The sequence below is a fragment of the Pristiophorus japonicus genome, unplaced genomic scaffold (genome assembly GCF_044704955.1).
Source record: "Pristiophorus japonicus isolate sPriJap1 unplaced genomic scaffold, sPriJap1.hap1 HAP1_SCAFFOLD_427, whole genome shotgun sequence".
Taxonomy (NCBI): Eukaryota; Metazoa; Chordata; class Chondrichthyes; family Pristiophoridae; genus Pristiophorus; species Pristiophorus japonicus.
The window spans coordinates 525,292-546,579 of record NW_027254168.1 but is presented as its reverse complement, the minus strand read 5'-3'; the positions used below and the strand labels follow the sequence as shown (position 1 = coordinate 546,579).

The following is a 21,288-nucleotide window of genomic DNA, read 5'->3' as shown; positions in this document are numbered from 1 at the left end:
CCCCCACCAGGAGGCGATGGCGACGTTCGGCGGCGAGCTCCAGGATGTCCGCGCCCAGCTGCAGGAGGCCGAGGCCCATCGCGAGCGCGAGGAGAAGCACGCCAAGGAGCTGCTCAACCGACGCACGGCCGAGCGGGACCAGGCTCTGCGGGAGGTGAGGCCGTCGGTGGCCCCAACCCCAGCGCGGTTCGTGGGGCTTCGGCCTACAGTGCTCCCCCCCTCTTCTGTACAATGGGCTGTTCCACACAGAGCTCCCCCCCTTCTGTACAATGGGCTGTTCCACACAGAGCTCCCCCCCTTCTGTCCAATGGACTGTTCCACACAGAGCTCCCCCCCTTCTGTCCAATGGGCTGTTCCACACAGAGCTCCCCCCCTCTTCTGTACAATGGGCTATTCCACACAGAGCTCCCCCCCTTCTGTACAATGGACTGTTCCACACAGAGCTCCCTCCCTTCTGTCCAATGGGCTGTTCCACACAGAGCTCCCCCCCTCTTCTGTACAATGGGCTGTTCCACACAGAGCTCCCCCCTTCTGTACAATGGACTGTTCCACACAGAGCTCCCTCCCTTCTGTACAATGGACTGTTCCACACAGTGCTCCCCAGCTCTTCTGTCCAATGGGCTGTTCCACACAGAGCTCCCCCCCTTCTGTACAATGGGCTGTTCCACACAGAGCTCCCCCCTTCTGTACAATGGGCTGTTCCACACAGAGCTCCGCCCCTTCTGTACAATGGGCTGTTCCACACAGAGCTCCCCCCCTTCTGTACAATGGACTGGTCCACACAGAGCTCCCCCTTCTGTACAATAGACTGTTCCACACAGAGCTCCCTCCCTTCTGTACAATGGACTGTTCCACACAGAGCTCCCCCCCTTCTGTATAATGGACTGTTCCACACAGAGCTCCCTCCCTTCTGTACAATAGACTGTTCCACACAGAGCTCCCCCCTCTTCTGTACAATGGGCTGTTCAACACAGAGCTCCCCCCCTTCTGTACAATGGACTGTTCCACACAGAGCTCCCCCCCTTCTGTACAATGGATTGTTCCACACAGAACTCCCCTCCTTCTGTACAATGGACTGTTCCACACAGCACTCCCCCCCTTCTGTATAATGGACTGTCCCACAGGTGGAGTTCCCCCCTTCTGTATAATGGACTGTCCCACAGGTGGAGTTCCCCCCCCCCCTTCTGTATCATGGACTGTTCCACAATGGTGGAGTTACCCCCTTCTGTATAATGGACTGTTCCATGTCCAGAGCGTTCCCCCCCCTCTCTGAATAATGGACTGTTCTGCGTCTGGAGCGATCTTCTACCCCCCCCCCTCCCGTGCTCCTGTATAATGGACTGTTCCACAGGTAGATCTCCCCCTGGCTCCTGCATAATGGACTGTCCCACAGGTAGATCTCCCTCTGGCTCCTGCATAATGGACTGTCCCACAGGTAGATCTCCCTCTGGCTCCTGTATAATGGACTGCCCCCACAGGTAGACCTCCCCATGGCTCCAGTATAATGGACTGCCCCACAAGTAGATCTCCCCATGCTCTTGTATAATGGACTGTCCCACGGGAGCTCTCCCCTGACTCCTGTATAATGGACTGTCCCACAGGTAGATCTACCCCGTGTTCCTGTATGATGGACCGTTCCATGAGCCAGTCCCCCCCCCGTGTTTAAGCCCACTTGGTCTCTCTCCTTTGTGTCTCAGGTTAGGGAGCAAAGTCTCACGTGGATCACTTTCAAGAGAGCCTTCTGCTTTTTGCCTTGCACATATCATGGCCGGTCAGTCAACCCTCGCCCTGCCCGCGCGCGGGGCGGGGATATACCGCTTCAAGGGAGGCTCGTGACTTTGTGCGAGCTCCCCCTGACCCTTGACCTCTAAACCCTGGGGGCGACGGAGGCGGGGGGGCGATGGGGCAAGTGACGGGGGAACCCTGGTGGGGGTTTGAACACTTCCTCCCTGATCTCGCTTCCTCCCCGCGACACCCCCCGCCCTTGCCCCGCGAAAACCAGTCGGGCAATTCGACTGCAGGAGGAAGCACCAAATCCTAGTCCTCACCCTCCACGCCCCGCCTTGCGCTCTTTCCGGCAGGATTCACTGGGTGTCTGATTGAGAGCAGGAACCGTGACATTATTTGCCCACACGCCCTCCACACCGTCCTTAATCCAGGGACACTGAATCCGATTGTAGCTCCTTAACCCCCAACACCGGGGGGAGGGTGAGGAGATCAGGCTAACTCAGCACAGGTCAGGGACGGAGGCTGGGCCTTTCATTCCCTGTGTGTGTGTGTCTGTGTGGTTCAGTCCCATCCCATCGGGACTTTCAAAGGCCAAACCCATTGGGCCATTCCACAAAAACATGTCACTCTTTCAGCCCCTTTGGAGATCTGTGAGGTTATCCACTTTGGTCGGAAAAATAGCAAAGCAGAGTATTGCTTTAAACGCTGGGCGATTGGGAAGTGTGGGTGTTCAGAGGGACCTAGGTGTTCTTGTTCACCAATCACTGAAAGTTAACATGCAGGTTAGAAAAAAATCATTACTATTTAAATGGAGAAAGATTGCAAAGTGCCGCAGTACAGCGGGACCTGGGGGTTACTTGTGCATGAAACACAAAAGGTTAGTCTGCAGGTACAGCAAGTGATCAGGAAGGCCAATGGTATCTTGGCCTTTATTGCAAAGGGGATGGAGTATAAAAGCAGGGAAGTCTTGCTCCAGTTATACAGGGTATTGGTGAGGCCACACCTGGAGTAGTGCGTGCAGTTTTGGTCTCCGTATTTACGAAAGGATATACTTGCTTTGGAGGCAGTTCAGAGAAGGTTCACTCGGTTGATTCTGGGGATGAGGGGGTTGACTTATGAGGAAAGGTTGAGGAGGTTGGGCCTCTGCTCATTGGAATTCAGAAGAATGAGAGGTGATCTTATCGAAAGGTATCAGATGATGAAGGGGCTCGACAAGGTGGATGCAGAGAGGATGTTCCCACTGATGGGGGAGACTAGAACTAGGGGGCATGGTCTTAGAATAAGGGGCCGTCCATTTAAAACTGAGATGAGGAGGAATTTCTTCTCTCAGAGGGTTGTAAATCTGTGGAATTCGCTGCCTCAGAGAGCTGTGGAAGCCGGGACATTGAATATATTTAAGACAGAGATAGACAGTTCCTTAACCGATAAGGGGATAAGGGGGCGGGCAGGGAAGGGGAGCTGTGTCCATGATCAGATCAGCCATGATGGTATTAAATGGTGGAGCAGGCTCGAGGGGCCGAATGGCCGACTCCTGCTCCTATTTCTTATGTTCTTATGAAAGCAAAGGGTATGTTGGCCTTTATTACAGGAGGATTTGAGTATAAGACTAAAGATGTCTTACTCCAGTTACACAGGGCCTTGGTGAGACCGCACCTGGAGTATTGTGCACAGTGTCGGTCTCCTTACCTAAGGAAGGATATACTTGCCACAGAGGGAGTGCAGCGAAGGTTCACCAGACTGATTCCTGGGATGGGGGGATTGTCCTATGAGGAGAGATTGAGTGGAATATGCCGAAATTCTCTGGAGTTGAGAAGAATGAGAGGTGATCGCATTGGGATTGACCGGGTAGATGCAGGGAGGGTGTTTCCCCCCCCCCCGGGGCTGGGGAGTCTGGAACCAGGGGTCACACAGTCTCAGGATAAGGGGTCGGCCATTTAGGACAGAGATGAGGAGGAATTGCTTCACTGAGGGAGGTGAACCTGTGAAATTCTCTGCCCCAGAGGGCTGTGGAGGCTCAGTCGCTGAGTATATTCAAGGCCGAGATATTTGGATATTAAGGGAATCGGAGGATATGGGGATCGGGCGGGGAAGTGGAGTTGAGATAGAATATCAGCCACGATCTCATTGGATCGTGGGTCGGACTCCAGGGGCCGAATGGGCCTCCTCCTGTTTCTGTGTAACAGACTCGAGGGGCCGAATGGGCCTCCTCCTGTTCCTGTGTAACAGGCTCGAGGGGCTGAATGGGCCTCCTCCTGTTCCTGTGTAACAGACTCGAGGGGCTGAATGGGCCTCCTCCTGTTCCTGTGTAACAGGCTCGAGGGGCTGAATGGGCCTCCTCCTGTTCCTGTGTAACAGACTCGAGGGGCTGAATGGGCCTCCTCCTGCTCCTGTGTAACAGGCCCGAGGGGCTGAATGGGCCTCTTCCTGTTCCTGTGTAACAGGCTCGAGGGGCTGAATGGGCCTCCTCCTGTTCCTGTGTAACAGGCTCGAGGGGCTGAATGGGCCTCCTCCTGTTCCTGTGTAACAGGCTCGAGGGGCTGAATGGGCCTCCTGTTCCTGTGTAACAGGCTCGAGGGGCTGAATGGGCCTCCTCCTGTTCCTGTGTAACAGGCTCGAGGGGCCGAATGGGCCTCCTCCTGTTCCTGTGTAACAGACTCGAGGGGCTGAATGGGCCTCTTCCTGTTCCTGTGTAACAGGCTCGAGGGGCTGAATGGGCCTCCTCCTGTTCCTGTGTAACAGGCTCGAGGGGCTGAATGGGCCTCCTCCTGTTCCTGTGTAACAGGCCCGAGGGGCTGAATGGGCCTCTTCCTGCTCCTGTGTAACAGGCTCGAGGGGCTGAATGGGCCTCCTCCTGTTCCTGTGTAACAGGCTCGAGGGGCTGAATGGGTCTCCTCCTGTTCCTGTGTAACAGGCTCGAGGGGCCGAATGGGCCTCCTCCTGTTCCTGTGTAACAGACTCGAGGGGCTGAATGGGCCTCCTCCTGTTCCTGTGTAACAGGCTCGAGGGGCTGAATGGGCCTCCTCCTGTTCCTGTGTAACAGACTCGAGGGGCCGAATGGGCCTCCTCCTGTTCCTGTGTAACAGGCTCGAGGGGCTGAATGGGCCTCCTCCTGTTCCTGTGTAACAGGCTCGAGGGGCTGAATGGGTCTCCTCCTGTTCCTGTGTAACAGTCTCGAGGGGCTGAATGGGCCTCCTCCTGTTCCTGTGTAACAGGCTCGAGGGGCTGAATGGGCCTCCTCCTGTTCCTGTGTAACAGACTCGAGGGGCCGAATGGGCCTCCTCCTGTTCCTGTGTAACAGGCTCGAGGGGCTGAATGGGCCTCCTCCTGTTCCTGTGTAACAGACTCGAGGGGCTGAATGGGTCTCCTCCTGTTCCTGTGTAACAGTCTCGAGGGGCTGAATGGGCCTCCTCCTGTTCCTGTGTAACAGGCTCGAGGGGCTGAATGGGCCTCCTCCTGTTCCTGTGTAACAGGCTCGAGGGGCTGAATGGGCCTCCTCCTGTTCCTGTGTAACAGGCTCGAGGGACTGAATGGGCCTCCTGTTCCTGTGTAACAGACTCGAGGGGCTGAATGGGCCTCCTGTTCCTGTGTAACAGACTCGAGGGGCTGAATGGGCCTCCTCCTGTTCCTGTGTAACAGGCTCGAGGGACTGAATGGGCCTCCTGTTCCTGTGTAACAGGCTCGAGGGACTGAATGGGCCTCCTGTTCTTGTGTAACAGGCTCGAGGGGCTGAATGGGCCTCCTCCTGTTCCTGTGTAACAGGCTCGAGGGGCTGAATGGGCCTCCTCCTGTTCCTGTGTAACACGCTCGAGGGGCTGAATGGGCCTCCTCTGTTCCTGTGTAACAGGCTCGAGGGGCTGAATGGGCCTCCTCCTGTTCCTGTGTAACAGACTCGAGGGACTGAATGGGCCTCCTCCTGTTCCTGTGTAACAGGCTCGAGGGACTGAATGGGCCTCCTGTTCCTGTGTAACAGACGCGAGGGGCTGAATGGGCCTTCTCCTGTTCCTGTGTAACGGGCTCGAGGGGCTGAATGGGCCTCCTGTTCCTGTGTAACAGACGCGAGGGGCTGAATGGGCCTCCTCCTGTTCCTGTGTAACAGGCTCGAGGGGCTGAATGAGCCTCCTCCTGTTCCTGTGTAACAGGCTCGAGGGACTGAATGGGCCTCCTGTTCCTGTGTAACAGACTCGAGGGGCTGAATGGGCCTCCTCCTGTTCCTGTGTAACAGGCTCGAGGGACTGAATGGGCCTCCTGTTCCTGTGTAACAGGCTCGAGGGACTGAATGGGCCTCCTGTTCTTGTGTAACAGGCTCGAGGGGCTGAATGGGCCTCCTCCTGTTCCTGTGTAACAGGCTCGAGGGGCTGAATGGGCCTCCTCCTGTTCCTGTGTAACACGCTCGAGGGGCTGAATGGGCCTCCTCTGTTCCTGTGTAACAGGCTCGAGGGGCTGAATGGGCCTCCTGTTCCTGTGTAACAGGCTCGAGGGCCTGAATGGGCCTCCTCCTGTTCCTGTGAAACAGGCTCGAGGGGCTGAATGGGCCTTCTCCTGTTCCTGTGTAACAGGCTCGAGGGGCTGAATGGGCCTCCTCCTGTTCCTGTGTAACAGACTCGAGGGGCTGAATGGGCCTCCTCCTGTTCCTGTGTAACAGGCCCGAGGGGCTGAATGGGCCTCTTCCTGTTCCTGTGTAACAGACTCGAGGGGCTGAATGGGCCTCCTCCTGTTCCTGTGTAACAGGCTCGAGGGGCTGAATGGGCCTCCTCCTGTTCCTGTGTAACAGGCTCGATGGGCTGAATGGGCCTCCTGTTCCTGTGTAACAGGCTCGAGGGGCTGAATGGGCCTCCTCCTGATCCTGTGTAACAGGCTCGAGGGGCCGAATGGGCCTCCTCCTGTTCCTGTGTAACAGACTCGAGGGGCTGAATGGGCCTCTTCCTGTTCCTGTGTAACAGGCTCGAGGGGCTGAATGGGCCTCCTCCTGTTCCTGTGCAACAGGCTCAAGGGGCTGAATGGGCCTCATCCTGTTCCTGTGTAACAGGCCCGAGGGGCTGAATGGGCCTCTTCCTGTTCCTGTGTAACAGGCTCGAGGGGCTGAATGGGCCTCCTCCTGTTCCTGTGTAACAGGCTCGAGGGGCTGAATGGGCCTCCTCCTGTTCCTGTGTAACAGGCTCGAGGGGCTGAATGGGCCTCCTCCTGTTCCTGTGTAACAGTCTCGAGGGGCTGAATGGGCCTCCTCCTGTTCCTGTGTAACAGGCTCGAGGGGCTGAATGGGCCTCCTCCTGTTCCTGTGTAACAGACTCGAGGGGCCGAATGGGCCTCCTCCTGTTCCTGTGTAACAGACTCGAGGGGCAGAATGGGCCTCCTCCTGTTCCTGTGTAACAGGCTCGAGGGGCTGAATGGGCCTCCTCCTGTTCCTGTGTAACAGACTCGAGGGGCCGAATGGGCCTCCTCCTGTTCCTGTGTAACAGGCTCGAGGGGCTGAATGGGCCTCCTCCTGTTCCTGTGTAACAGGCTCGAGGGGCTGAATGGACCTCCTCCTGTTCCTGTGTAACAGACTCGAGGGACTGAATGGGCCTCCTCCTGTTCCTGTGTAACAGGCTCGAGGGACTGAATGGGCCTCCTGTTCCTGTGTAACAGACGCGAGGGGCTGAATGGGCCTTCTCCTGTTCCTGTGTAACGGGCTCGAGGGGCTGAATGGGCCTCCTGTTCCTGTGTAACAGACGCGAGGGGCTGAATGGGCCTCCTCCTGTTCCTGTGTAACAGGCTCGAGGGGCTGAATGAGCCTCCTCCTGTTCCTGTGTAACAGGCTCGAGGGACTGAATGGGCCTCCTGTTCCTGTGTAACAGACTCGAGGGGCTGAATGGGCCTCCTCCTGTTCCTGTGTAACAGGCTCGAGGGACTGAATGGGCCTCCTGTTCCTGTGTAACAGGCTCGAGGGACTGAATGGGCCTCCTGTTCTTGTGTAACAGGCTCGAGGGGCTGAATGGGCCACTTCCTGTTCCTGTGTAACAGGCTCGAGGGGCTGAATGGGCCTCCTCCTGTTCCTGTGTAACACGCTCGAGGGGCTGAATGGGCCTCCTCTGTTCCTGTGTAACAGGCTCGAGGGGCTGAATGGGCCTCCTGTTCCTGTGTAACAGGCTCGAGGGCCTGAATGGGCCTCCTCCTGTTCCTGTGTAACAGGCTCGAGGGGCTGAATGGGCCTCCTGTTCCAGTGTAACAGGCTCGAGGGACTGAATGGGCCTCCTCCTGTTCCTGTGTAACAGGCTCGAGGGGCTGAATGGGCCTCCTGTTCCTGTGTAACAGACTCGAGGGACTGAATGGGCCTCCTGTTCCTGTGTAACAGGCTCGAGGGGCTGAATGGGCCTCCTGTCCTGTGTAACAGGCTCGAGGGGCTGAATGGGACTCCTGTTCCTGTGTAACAGACTCGAGGGACTGAATGGGCCTCCTGTTCCTGTGTAACAGGCTCGAGGGGCTGAATGGGCCTCCTGTTCCTGTGTAACAGGCTCGAGGGGCTGAATGGGCCTCCTGTTCCTGTGTAACAGGCTCGAGGGACTGAATGGGCCTCCTGTTCCTGTGTAACAGACTCGAGGGACTGAATGGGCCTCCTGTTCCTGTGTAACAGGCTCGAGGGGCTGAATGGGCCTCCTCCTGTTCCTGTGTAACAGGCTCGAGGGGCTGAATGGGCCTGACTGTTCCTGTGTAACAGGCTCGAGGGGCTAAATGGGCCTCCTCCTGTTCCTGTGTAACAGGCTCGAGGGGCTGAATGGGCCTCCTGTTCCTGTGTAACAGGCTCGAGGGGCTGAATGCGCCTCCTCCTGTTCCTGTGTAACAGGCTCGAGGGGCTGAATGAGCCTCCTCCTGTTCCTGTGTAACAGGCTCGAGGGACTGAATGTGCCTCCTGTTCCTGTGTAACAGGCTCGAGGGACTGAATGGGCCTCCTGTTCCTGTGTAACAGGCTCGAGGGGTGAATGGGCCTCCTCCTGTTCCTGTGTAACAGGCCGAGGGGCTGAATGGGCCTCCTCCTGTTCCTGTGTAACAGGCTCGAGGGGCTGAATGGGCCTCCTCCTGTTCCTGTGTAACAGGCTCGATGGACTGAATGGGCCTCCTCCTGTTCCTGTGTAACAGGCTCGAGGGACTGAATGGGCCTCCTGTTCCTGTGTAACAGGCTCGAGGGGTGAATGGGCCTCCTCCTGTTCCTGTGTAACAGACTCGAGGGGCTGAATGGGCCTCCTGTTCCTGTGTAACAGGCTCGAGGGGCTGAATGGGCCTCCTCCTGTTCCTGTGTAACAGGCTCGATGGACTGAATGGGCCTCCTCCTGTTCCTGTGTAACAGGCTCGAGGGGCTGAATGGGCCTCCTCCTGTTCCTGTGTAACAGGCTCGAGGGGCTGAATGGGCCTCCTCTTGTTCCTGTGTAACAGGCTCGAGGGGCTGAATGGGCCTCCTCCTGCTCCTGTGTAACAGGCTCGAGGGGCTGAATGTGCCTCCTCCTGTTCCTGTGTAACAGGCTCGAGGGGCTGAATGGGCCTCCTCCTGTTCCTGTGTAACAGGCTCGAGGGGCTGAATGGGCCTCCTCCTGTTCCTGTGTAACAGGCTCGAGGGGCTGAATGGGCCTCCTCCTGTTCCTGTGTAACAGGCTCGAAGGGCTGAATGGGCCTCCTCCTTTTCCTGTCTAACAGGCTCGAGGGGCTGAATGGGCCTCCTCCTGTTCCTGTGTAACAGGTTCGAGGGGCTGAATGGGCCTCCTCCTGCTCCTGTGTAACAGGCTCGAGGGGCTGAATGGGCCTCCTCCTGCTCCTGTGTAACAGGCTCGAGGGGCTGAATGGGCCTCCTCCTGTTCCTGTGTAACAGGCTCGAGGGGCTGAATGGGCCTCCTCCTGTTCCTGTGTAACAGGCTCGAGGGGCTGAATGGGCCTCCTGTTCCTGTGTAACAGGCTCGAGGGGCTGAATGGGCCTCCTGTTCCTGTGTAACAGGCTCGAGGGGCTGAATAGGCCTCTTCCTGTTCCTGTGTAACAGGCTCGAGGGGCTGAATGGGCCTCCTCCTGATCCTGTGCAACAGGCTCGAGGGGCTGAATGGGCCTCCCCCTGTTCCTGTGTAACAGGCTCGAGGGGCTGAATGGGCCTCCTCCTGTTCCTGTGTAACAGGCTCGAGGGGCTGAATGGGCCTCCTCCTGTTCCTGTGTAACAGGCTCGAGGGGCTGAATGGGCCTCCTCCTGTTCCTGTGTAACTGGCTCGAGGGGCTGAATGGGCCTCCTCCTGTTCCTGTGTAACAGACTCGAGAGGCTGAATGGGCTACCTCCTGTTGCTGTGTAACTGGCTCGAGGGACTGAATGGGCCTCCTCCTGTTCCTGTGTAACAGGCTCGAGGGGCTGAATGGGCCTCCTCCTGTTCCTATGTAACAGGCTCGATGGACTGAATGGGCCTCCTCCTGTTCCTGTGTAACAGGCTCGAGGGGCTGAATGGGCCTCCTCCTGTTCCTGTGTAACAGGCTCGAGGGGCTGAATGGGCCTCCTCTTGTTCCTGTGTAACAGGCTCGAGGGGCTGAATGGGCCTCCTCCTGCTCCTGTGTAACAGGCTCGAGGGGCTGAATGTGCCTCCTCCTGTTCCTGTGTAACAGGCTCGAGGGGCTGAATGGGCCTCCTCCTGTTCCTGTGTAACAGGCTCGAGGGGCTGAATGGGCCTCCTCCTGTTCCTGTGTAACAGGCTCGAGGGGCTGAATGGGCCTCCTCCTGTTCCTGTGTAACAGGCTCGAGGGGCTGAATGGGCCTCCTCCTTTTCCTGTCTAACAGGCTCGAGGGGCTGAATGGGCCTCCTCCTGTTCCTGTGTAACAGGCTCGAGGGGCTGAATGGGCCTCCTCCTGCTCCTGTGTAACAGGCTCGAGGGGCTGAATGGGCCTCCTCCTGCTCCTGTGTAACAGGCTCGAGGGGCTGAATGGGCCTCCTCCTGTTCCTGTGTAACAGGCTCGAGGGGCTGAATGGGCCTCCTCCTGTTCCTGTGTAACAGGCTCGAGGGGCTGAATGGGCCTCCTGTTCCTGTGTAACAGGCTCGAGGGGCTGAATGGGCCTCCTCCTGTTCCTGTGTAACAGGCTCGAGGGGCTGAATGGGCCTCCTGTTCCTGTGTAACAGGCTCGAGGGGCTGAATGGGCCTCCTGTTCCTGTGTAACAGGCTCGAGGGGCTGAATAGGCCTCTTCCTGTTCCTGTGTAACAGGCTCGAGGGGCTGAATGGGCCTCCTCCTGTTCCTGTGTAACAGGCTCGAGGGGCTGAATGGGCCTCCCCCTGTTCCTGTGTAACAGGCTCGAGGGGCTGAATGGGCCTCCTCCTGTTCCTGTGTAACAGGCTCGAGGGGCTGAATGGGCCTCCTCCTGTTCCTGTGTAACAGGCTCGAGGGACTGAATGGGCCTCCTGTTCCTGTGTAATAGGCTCGAGAGGTGAATGGGCCTCCTCCTGTTCCTGTGTAACAGGCTCGAGGGACTGAATGGGCCTCCTGTTCCTGTGTAACAGGCTCGAGGGACTGAATGGGCCTCCTGTTCCTGTGTAACAGGCTCGAGGGGTGAATGGGCCTCCTCCTGTTCCTGTGTAACAGGCTCGAGGGACTGAATGGGCCTCCTGTTCCTGTGTAACAGGCTCGAGGGGCTGAATGGGCCTCCTGTTCCTGTGTAACAGGCTCGAGGGGCTGAATGGGCCTCCTGTTCCTGTGTAACAGGCTCGAGGGGCTGAATGGGCCTCCTATTCCTGTGTAACAGGCTCGAGGGGCTGAATGAGCCTCCTCCTGTTCCTGTGTAACAGGCTCGAGGGACTGAATGGGCCTCCTGTTCCTGTGTAACAGGCTCGAGGGGTGAATGGGCCTCCTCCTGTTCCTGTGTAACAGGCTCGAGGGACTGAATGGGCCTCCTGTTCCTGTGTAACAGGCTCGAGGGGTGAATGGGCCTCCTCCTGTTCCTGTGTAACAGGCCGAGGTGCTGAATGGGCCTCCTCCTGTTCCTGTGTAACAGGCTCGAGGGACTGAATGGGCCTCCTGTTCCTGTGTAACAGGCTCGAGGGACTGAATGGGCCTCCTGTTCCTGTGTAACAGGCTCGAGGGGTGAATGGGCCTCCTCCTGTTCCTGTGTAACAGGCTCGAGGGACTGAATGGCTCTCCTGTTCCTGTGTAACAGGCTCGAGGGGCTGAATGGGCCTCCTGTTCCTGTGTAACAGGCTCGAGGGGCCGAATGGGCCTCTTGTTCCTGTGTAACAGGCTCGAGGGGCTGAATAGGCCTCCTCCTGTTCCTGTGTAACAGACTCGAGTGGCTGAATGGGCCTCCTGTTCCTGTGTAACAGGCTCGAGGGGCTGAATGGGCCTCCTCCTGTTCCTGTGTAACAGGCTCGAGGGGCTGAATGGGCCTCCTGTTCCTGTGTAACAGACTCGAGGGGCTGAATGGGCCTCCTGTTCCTGTGTAACAGGCTCGAGGGGCTGAATGGGCCTCCTCCTGTTCCTGTGTAACAGGCTCGAGGGACTGAATGGGCCTCCTCCTGTTCCTGTGTAACAGGCTCGAGGGACTGAATGGGCCTCCTCTTGTTCCTGTGTAACAGGCTCGAGGGACTGAATGGGCCTCCTCCTGTTCCTGTGGAACAGGCTCGAGGGGCTGAATGGGCCTCCTCCTGCTCCTGTGTAACAGGCTCGAGGGGCTGAATGGGCCTCCTCCTGTTCCTGTGTAACAGGCTCGAGGGGCTGAATGGGCCTCCTCCTGTTCCTGTGTAACAGGCTCGAGGGGCTGAATGGGCCTCCTGTTCCTGTGTAACAGACGCGAGGGGCTGAATGGGCCTTCGCCTATTCCTGTGTAACGGGCTCGAGGGGCTGAATGGTACTCCTGTTCCTGTGTAACAGACGCGAGGGGCTGAATGTGCCTCCTCCTGTTCCTGTGTAACAGGCTCGAGGGGCTGAATGAGCCTCCTCTTGTTCCTGTGTAACAGGCTCGAGGGGCTGAATGGGCCTCCTGTTCCTGTGTAACAGACTCGAGGGGCTGAATGGGCCTCCTGTTCCTGTGTAACAGGCTCGAGGGGCTGAATGGGCCTCCTCCTGTTCCTGTGTAACAGGCTCGATGGACTGAATGGGCCTCCTCCTGTTCCTGTGTAACAGGCTCGAGGGGCTGAATGGGCCTCCTCCTGTTCCTGTGTAACAGGCTCGAGGGGCTGAATGGGCCTCCTCTTGTTCCTGTGTAACAGGCTCGAGGGGCTGAATGGGCCTCCTCCTGCTCCTGTGTAACAGGCTCGAGGGGCTGAATGTGCCTCCTCCTGTTCCTGTGTAACAGGCTCGAGGGGCTGAATGGGCCTCCTCCTGTTCCTGTGTAACAGGCTCGAGGGGCTGAATGGGCCTCCTCCTGTTCCTGTGTAACAGGCTCGAGGGGCTGAATGGGCCTCCTCCTGTTCCTGTGTAACAGGCTCGAGGGGCTGAATGGGCCTCCTCCTTTTCCTGTCTAACAGGCTCGAGGGGCTGAATGGGCCTCCTCCTGTTCCTGTGTAACAGGCTCGAGGGGCTGAATGGGCCTCCTCCTGCTCCTGTGTAACAGGCTCGAGGGGCTGAATGGGCCTCCTCCTGCTCCTGTGTAACATGCTCGAGGGGCTGAATGGGCCTCCTCCTGTTCCTGTGTAACAGGCTCGAGGGGCTGAATGGGCCTCCTCCTGTTCCTGTGTAACAGGCTCGAGGGGCTGAATGGGCCTCCTGTTCCTGTGTAACAGGCTCGAGGGGCTGAATGGGCCTCCTGTTCCTGTGTAACAGGCTCGAGGGGCTGAATAGGCCTCTTCCTGTTCCTGTGTAACAGGCTCGAGGGGCTGAATGGGCCTCCTCCTGATCCTGTGCAACAGGCTCGAGGGGCTGAATGGGCCTCCCCCTGTTCCTGTGTAACAGGCTCGAGGGGCTGAATGGGCCTCCTCCTGTTCCTGTGTAACAGGCTCGAGGGGCTGAATGGGCCTCCTCCTGTTCCTGTGTAACAGGCTCGATGGACTGAATGGGCCTCCTCCTGTTCCTGTGTAACAGGCTCGAGGGGCTGAATGGGCCTCCTCCTGTTCCTGTGTAACAGGCTCGAGGGGCTGAATGGGCCTCCTCTTGTTCCTGTGTAACAGGCTCGAGGGGCTGAATGGGCCTCCTCCTGCTCCTGTGTAACAGGCTCGAGGGGCTGAATGTGCCTCCTCCTGTTCCTGTGTAACAGGCTCGAGGGGCTGAATGGGCCTCCTCCTGTTCCTGTGTAACAGGCTCGAGGGGCTGAATGGGCCTCCTCCTGTTCCTGTGTAACAGGCTCGAGGGGCTGAATGGGCCTCCTCCTGTTCCTGTGTAACAGGCTCGAGGGGCTGAATGGGCCTCCTCCTTTTCCTGTCTAACAGGCTCGAGGGGCTGAATGGGCCTCCTCCTGTTCCTGTGTAACAGGCTCGAGGGGCTGAATGGGCCTCCTCCTGCTCCTGTGTAACAGGCTCGAGGGGCTGAATGGGCCTCCTCCTGCTCCTGTGTAACAGGCTCGAGGGGCTGAATGGGCCTCCTCCTGTTCCTGTGTAACAGGCTCGAGGGGCTGAATGGGCCTCCTCCTGTTCCTGTGTAACAGGCTCGAGGGGCTGAATGGGCCTCCTGTTCCTGTGTAACAGGCTCGAGGGGCTGAATGGGCCTCCTGTTCCTGTGTAACAGGCTCGAGGGGCTGAATAGGCCTCTTCCTGTTCCTGTGTAACAGGCTCGAGGGGCTGAATGGGCCTCCTCCTGATCCTGTGCAACAGGCTCGAGGGGCTGAATGGGCCTCCCCCTGTTCCTGTGTAACAGGCTCGAGGGGCTGAATGGGCCTCCTCCTGTTCCTGTGTAACAGGCTCGAGGGGCTGAATGGGCCTCCTCCTGTTCCTGTGTAACAGGCTCGAGGGGCTGAATGGGCCTCCTCCTGTTCCTGTGTAACTGGCTCGAGGGGCTGAATGGGCCTCCTCCTGTTCCTGTGTAACAGACTCGAGAGGCTGAATGGGCTACCTCCTGTTCCTGTGTAACTGGCTCGAGGGACTGAATGGGCCTCCTCCTGTTCCTGTGTAACAGGCTCGAGGGGCTGAATGGGCCTCCTCCTGTTCCTATGTAACAGGCTCGATGGACTGAATGGGCCTCCTCCTGTTCCTGTGTAACAGGCTCGAGGGGCTGAATGGGCCTCCTCCTGTTCCTGTGTAACAGGCTCGAGGGGCTGAATGGGCCTCCTCTTGTTCCTGTGTAACAGGCTCGAGGGGCTGAATGGGCCTCCTCCTGCTCCTGTGTAACAGGCTCGAGGGGCTGAATGTGCCTCCTCCTGTTCCTGTGTAACAGGCTCGAGGGGCTGAATGGGCCTCCTCCTGTTCCTGTGTAACAGGCTCGAGGGGCTGAATGGGCCTCCTCCTGTTCCTGTGTAACAGGCTCGAGGGGCTGAATGGGCCTCCTCCTGTTCCTGTGTAACAGGCTCGAGGGGCTGAATGGGCCTCCTCCTTTTCCTGTCTAACAGGCTCGAGGGGCTGAATGGGCCTCCTCCTGTTCCTGTGTAACAGGCTCGAGGGGCTGAATGGGCCTCCTCCTGCTCCTGTGTAACAGGCTCGAGGGGCTGAATGGGCCTCCTCCTGCTCCTGTGTAACAGGCTCGAGGGGCTGAATGGGCCTCCTCCTGTTCCTGTGTAACAGGCTCGAGGGGCTGAATGGGCCTCCTCCTGTTCCTGTGTAACAGGCTCGAGGGGCTGAATGGGCCTCCTGTTCCTGTGTAACAGGCTCGAGGGGCTGAATAGGCCTCTTCCTGTTCCTGTGTAACAGGCTCGAGGGGCTGAATGGGCCTCCTCCTGATCCTGTGCAACAGGCTCGAGGGGCTGAATGGGCCTCCCCCTGTTCCTGTGTAACAGGCTCGAGGGGCTGAATGGGCCTCCTCCTGTTCCTGTGTAACAGGCTCGAGGGGCTGAATGGGCCTCCTCCTGTTCCTGTGTAACAGGCTCGAGGGGCTGAATGGGCCTCCTCCTGTTCCTGTGTAACTGGCTCGAGGGGCTGAATGGGCCTCCTCCTGTTCCTGTGTAACAGACTCGAGAGGCTGAATGGGCTACCTCCTGTTCCTGTGTAACTGGCTCGAGGGACTGAATGGGCCTCCTCCTGTTCCTGTGTAACAGGCTCGAGGGGCTGAATGAGCCTCCTGTTCCTGTGTAACAGGCTCGAGGACTGAATGGGCCTCCTGTTCCTGTGTAACAGGCTCGAGGGGCTGAATGGGCCTCCTGTTCCTGTGTAACAGGCTCGACGGACTGAATGGGCCTCCTCCTGTTCCTGTGTAACAGGCTCGAGGGGCTGAATGGGCCTCCTCCTGTTCCTGTGTAAATGGCTCGAGGGGCTGAATGGGCCTTCTCCTGTTCCTGTGTAACAGGCTCGAGGGGCTGAATGGGCCTCCTGTTCCTGTGTAACAGGCTCGAGGGGCCGAATGGGCCTCTTGTTCCTGTGTAACAGGCTCGAGGGGCTGAATAGGCCTCCTCCTGTTCCTGTGTAACAGACTCGAGTGGCTGAATGGGCCTCCTGTTCCTGTGTAACAGGCTCGAGGGGCTGAATGGGCCTCCTCCTGTTCCTGTGTAACAGGCTCGAGGGGCTGAATGGGCCTCCTGTTCCTGTGTAACAGACTCGAGGGGCTGAATGGGCCTCCTGTTCCTGTGTAACAGGCTCGAGGGGCTGAATGGGCCTCCTCCTGTTCCTGTGTAACAGGCTCGAGGGACTGAATGGGCCTCCTCCTGTTCCTGTGTAACAGGCTCGAGGGACTGAATGGGCCTCCTCTTGTTCCTGTGTAACAGGCTCGAGGGACTGAATGGGCCTCCTCCTGTTCCTGTGGAACAGGCTCGAGGGGCTGAATGGGCCTCCTCCTGCTCCTGTGTAACAGGCTCGAGGGGCTGAATGGGCCTCCTCCTGTTCCTGTGTAACAGGCTCGAGGGGCTGAATGGGCCTCCTCCTGTTCCTGTGTAACAGGCTCGAGGGGCTGAATGGGCCTCCTGTTCCTGTGTAACAGACGCGAGGGGCTGAATGGGCCTTCGCCTATTCCTGTGTAACGGGCTCGAGGGGCTGAATGGGCCTCCTCCTGTTCCTGTGTAACAGGCTCGAGGGGCTGAATGGGCCTCCTCCTGTTCCTGTGTAACAGGCTCGAGGGGCTGAATGGGCCTCCTGTTCCTGTGTAACAGACTCGAGGGGCTGAATGGGCCTCCTGTTCCTGTGTAACAGGCTCGAGGGGCTGAATGGGCCTCCTCCTGTTCCTGTGTAACAGGCTCGATGGACTGAATGGGCCTCCTCCTGTTCCTGTGTAACAGGCTCGAGGGGCTGAATGGGCCTCCTCCTGTTCCTGTGTAACAGGCTCGAGGGGCTGAATGGGCCTCCTCTTGTTCCTGTGTAACAGGCTCGAGGGGCTGAATGGGCCTCCTCCTGCTCCTGTGTAACAGGCTCGAGGGGCTGAATGTGCCTCCTCCTGTTCCTGTGTAACAGGCTCGAGGGGCTGAATGGGCCTCCTCCTGTTCCTGTGTAACAGGCTCGAGGGGCTGAATGGGCCTCCTCCTGTTCCTGTGTAACAGGCTCGAGGGGCTGAATGGGCCTCCTCCTGTTCCTGTGTAACAGGCTCGAGGGGCTGAATGGGCCTCCTCCTTTTCCTGTCTAACAGGCTCGAGGGGCTGAATGGGCCTCCTCCTGTTCCTGTGTAACAGGCTCGAGGGGCTGAATGGGCCTCCTCCTGCTCCTGTGTAACAGGCTCGAGGGGCTGAATGGGCCTCCTCCTGCTCCTGTGTAACAGGCTCGAGGGGCTGAATGGGCCTCCTCCTGTTCCTGTGTAACAGGCTCGAGGGGCTGAATGGGCCTCCTCCTGTTCCTGTGTAACAGGCTCGAGGGGCTGAATGGGCCTCCTGTTCCTGTGTAACAGGCTCGAGGGGCTGAATGGGCCTCCTGTTCCTGTGTAACAGGCTCGAGGGGCTGAATAGGCCTCTTCCTGTTCCTGTGTAACAGGCTCGAGGGGCTGAATGGGCCTCCTCCTGATCCTGTGCAACAGGCTCGAGGGGCTGAATGGGCCTCCCCCTGTTCCTGTGTAACAGGCTCGAGGGGCTGAATGGGCCTCCTCCTGTTCCTGTGTAACAGGCTCGAGGGGCTGAATGGGCCTCCTCCTGTTCCTGTGTAACAGGCTCGAGGGGCTGAATGGGCCTCCTCCTGTTCCTGTGTAACTGGCTCGAGGGGCTGAATGGGCCTCCTCCTGTTCCTGTGTAACAGACTCGAGAGGCTGAATGGGCTACCTCCTGTTCCTGTGTAACTGGCTCGAGGGACTGAATGGGCCTCCTCCTGTTCCTGTGTAACAGGCTCGAGGGGCTGAATGGGCCTCCTCCTGTTCCTATGTAACAGGCTCGATGGACTGAATGGGCCTCCTCCTGTTCCTGTGTAACAGGCTCGAGGGGCTGAATGGGCCTCCTCCTGTTCCTGTGTAACAGGCTCGAGGGGCTGAATGGGCCTCCTCTTGTTCCTGTGTAACAGGCTCGAGGGGCTGAATGGGCCTCCTCCTGCTCCTGTGTAACAGGCTCGAGGGGCTGAATGTGCCTCCTCCTGTTCCTGTGTAACAGGCTCGAGGGGCTGAATGGGCCTCCTCCTGTTCCTGTGTAACAGGCTCGAGGGGCTGAATGGGCCTCCTCCTGTTCCTGTGTAACAGGCTCGAGGGGCTGAATGGGCCTCCTCCTGTTCCTGTGTAACAGGCTCGAGGGGCTGAATGGGCCTCCTCCTTTTCCTGTCTAACAGGCTCGAGGGGCTGAATGGGCCTCCTCCTGTTCCTGTGTAACAGGCTCGAGGGGCTGAATGGGCCTCCTGTTCCTGTGTAACAGGCTCGAGGGGCTGAATGGGCCTCCTGTTCCTGTGTAACAGGCTCGAGGGGCTGAATAGGCCTCTTCCTGTTCCTGTGTAACAGGCTCGAGGGGCTGAATGGGCCTCCTCCTGATCCTGTGCAACAGGCTCGAGGGGCTGAATGGGCCTCCCCCTGTTCCTGTGTAACAGTCTCGAGGGGCTGAATGGGCCTCCTCCTGTTCCTGTGTAACAGGCTCGAGGGGCTGAATGGGCCTCCTCCTGTTCCTGTGTAACAGGCTCGAGGGGCTGAATGGGCCTCCTCCTGTTCCTGTGTAACTGGCTCGAGGGGCTGAATGGGCCTCCTCCTGTTCCTGTGTAACAGACTCGAGAGGCTGAATGGGCTACCTCCTGTTCCTGTGTAACTGGCTCGAGGGACTGAATGGGCCTCCTCCTGTTCCTGTGTAACAGGCTCGAGGGGCTGAATGAGCCTCCTGTTCCTGTGTAACAGGCTCGAGGACTGAATGGGCCTCCTGTTCCTGTGTAACAGGCTCGAGGGGCTGAATGGGCCTCCTGTTCCTGTGTAACAGGCTCGACGGACTGAATGGGCCTCCTCCTGTTCCTGTGTAACAGGCTCGAGGGGCAGAATGGGCCTCCTCCTGTTCCTGTGTAAATGGCTCGAGGGGCTGAATGGGCCTCCTCCTGTTCCTGTGTAACAGGCTCGAGGGGCTGAATGGGCCTCCTGTTCCTGTGTAACAGGCTCGAGGGGCCGAATGGGCCTCTTGTTCCTGTGTAACAGGCTCGAGGGGCTGAATAGGCCTCCTCCTGTTCCTGTGTAACAGACTCGAGTGGCTGAATGGGCCTCCTGTTCCTGTGTAACAGGCTCGAGGGGCTGAATGGGCCTCCTCCTGTTCCTGTGTAACAGGCTCGAGGGGCTGAATGGGCCTCCTGTTCCTGTGTAACAGACTCGAGGGGCTGAATGGGCCTCCTGTTCCTGTGTAACAGGCTCGAGGGGCTGAATGGGCCTCCTCCTGTTCCTGTGTAACAGGCTCGAGGGACTGAATGGGCCTCCTCCTGTTCCTGTGTAACAGGCTCGAGGGACTGAATGGGCCTCCTCTTGTTCCTGTGTAACAGGCTCGAGGGACTGAATGGGCCTCCTCCTGTTCCTGTGGAACAGGCTCGAGGGGCTGAATGGGCCTCCTCCTGCTCCTGTGTAACAGGCTCGAGGGGCTGAATGGGCCTCCTCCTGTTCCTGTGTAACAGGCTCGAGGGGCTGAATGTGCCTCCTCCTGTTCCTGTGTAACAGGCTCGAGGGGCTGAATGGGCCTCCTCCTGTTCCTGTCTAACAGGCTCGAGGGGCTGAATGGGCCTCCTCCTGCTCCTGTATAACAGGCTCGAGGGGCTGAATGGGCCTCCTCCTGTTCCTGTGTAACAGGCTCGAGGGGCTGAATGGGCCTCCTGTTCCTGTGTAACAGACGCGAGGGGCTGAATGTGCCTCCTCCTGTTCCTGTGTAACAGGCTCGAGGGGCTGAATGAGCCTCCTCTTGTTCCTGTGTAACAGGCTCGAGGGGCTGAATGGGCCCCCTGTTCCTGTGTAACAGACTCGAGGGGCTGAATGGGCCTCCTGTTCCTGTGTAACAGGCTCGAGGGGCTGAATGGGCCTCCTCCTGTTCCTGTGTAACAGGCTCGATGGACTGAATGGGCCTCCTTCTGTTCCTGTGTAACAGGCTCGAGGGGCTGAATGGGCCTCCTCCTGTTCCTGTGTAACAGGCTCGAGGGGCTGAATGGGCCTCCTCTTGTTCCTGTGTAACAGGCTCGTGGGGCTGAATGGGCCTCCTCCTGCTCCTGTGTAACAGGCTCGAGGGGCTGAATGTGCCTCCTCCTGTTCCTGTGTAACAGGCTCGAGGGGCTGAATGGGCCTCCTCCTGTTCCTGTGTAACAGGCTCGAGGGGCTGAATGGGCCTCCTCCTGTTCCTGTGTAACAGGCTCGAGGGGCTGAATGGGCCTCCTCCTGTTCCTGTGTAACAGGCTCGAGGGGCTGAATGGGCCTCCTCCTTTTCCTGTCTAACAGGCTCGAGGGGCTGAATGGGCCTCCTCCTGTTCCTGTGTAACAGGCTCGAGGGGCTGAATGGGCCTCCTCCTGCTCCTGTGTAACAGGCTCGAGGGGCTGAATGGGCCTCCTCCTGCTCCTGTGTAACAGGCTCGAGGGGCTGAATGGGCCTCCTCCTGTTCCTGTGTAACAGGCTCGAGGGGCTGAATGGGCCTCCTCCTGTTCCTGTGTAACAGGCTCGAGGGGCTGAATGGGCCTCCTGTTCCTGTGTAACAGGCTCGAGGGGCTGAATGGGCCTCCTGTTCCTGTGTAACAGGCTCGAGGGGCTGAATGGGCCTCCTGTTCCTGTGTAACAGGCTCGAGGGGCTGAATGGGCCTCCTCCTGTTCCTGTGTAACAGGCTCGAGGGGCTGAATGGGCCTCCCACTGTTCCTGTGTAACAGGCTCGAGGGGCTGAATGGGCCTCCTCCTGTTCCTGTGTAACAGGCTCGAGGGGCTGAATGGGCCTCCTCCTGTTCCTGTGTAACAGGCTCGAGGGGCTGAATGGGCCTCCTCCTGTTCCTGTGTAACTGGCTCGAGGGGCTGAATGGGCCTCCTCCTGTTCCTGTGTAACAGACTCGAGAGGCTGAATGGGCTACCTCCTGTTCCTGTGTAACTGGCTCGAGGGGCTGAATGGGCCTCCTCCTGTTCCTGTGTAACAGGCTCGAGGGGCTGAATGAGCCTCCTGTTCCTGTGTAACAGGCT

General features: G+C 58.5%; 1 protein-coding gene across 2 annotated transcripts in view; it reads left to right on the top strand.

Annotated features, from left to right (window-relative positions):
- LOC139251256 (rootletin-like) overlaps positions 1-21,288 on the top strand; it is a 125,351-nt gene that overhangs the window by 7,705 nt on the left and 96,358 nt on the right. For both annotated transcript variants that reach the window (XM_070873226.1, XM_070873227.1), the window contains exon 3: positions 11-154. In XM_070873226.1, coding sequence (XP_070729327.1) covers positions 11-154 — 144 coding nt within the window. The remainder of the gene's footprint in view (positions 1-10; positions 155-21,288) is intronic.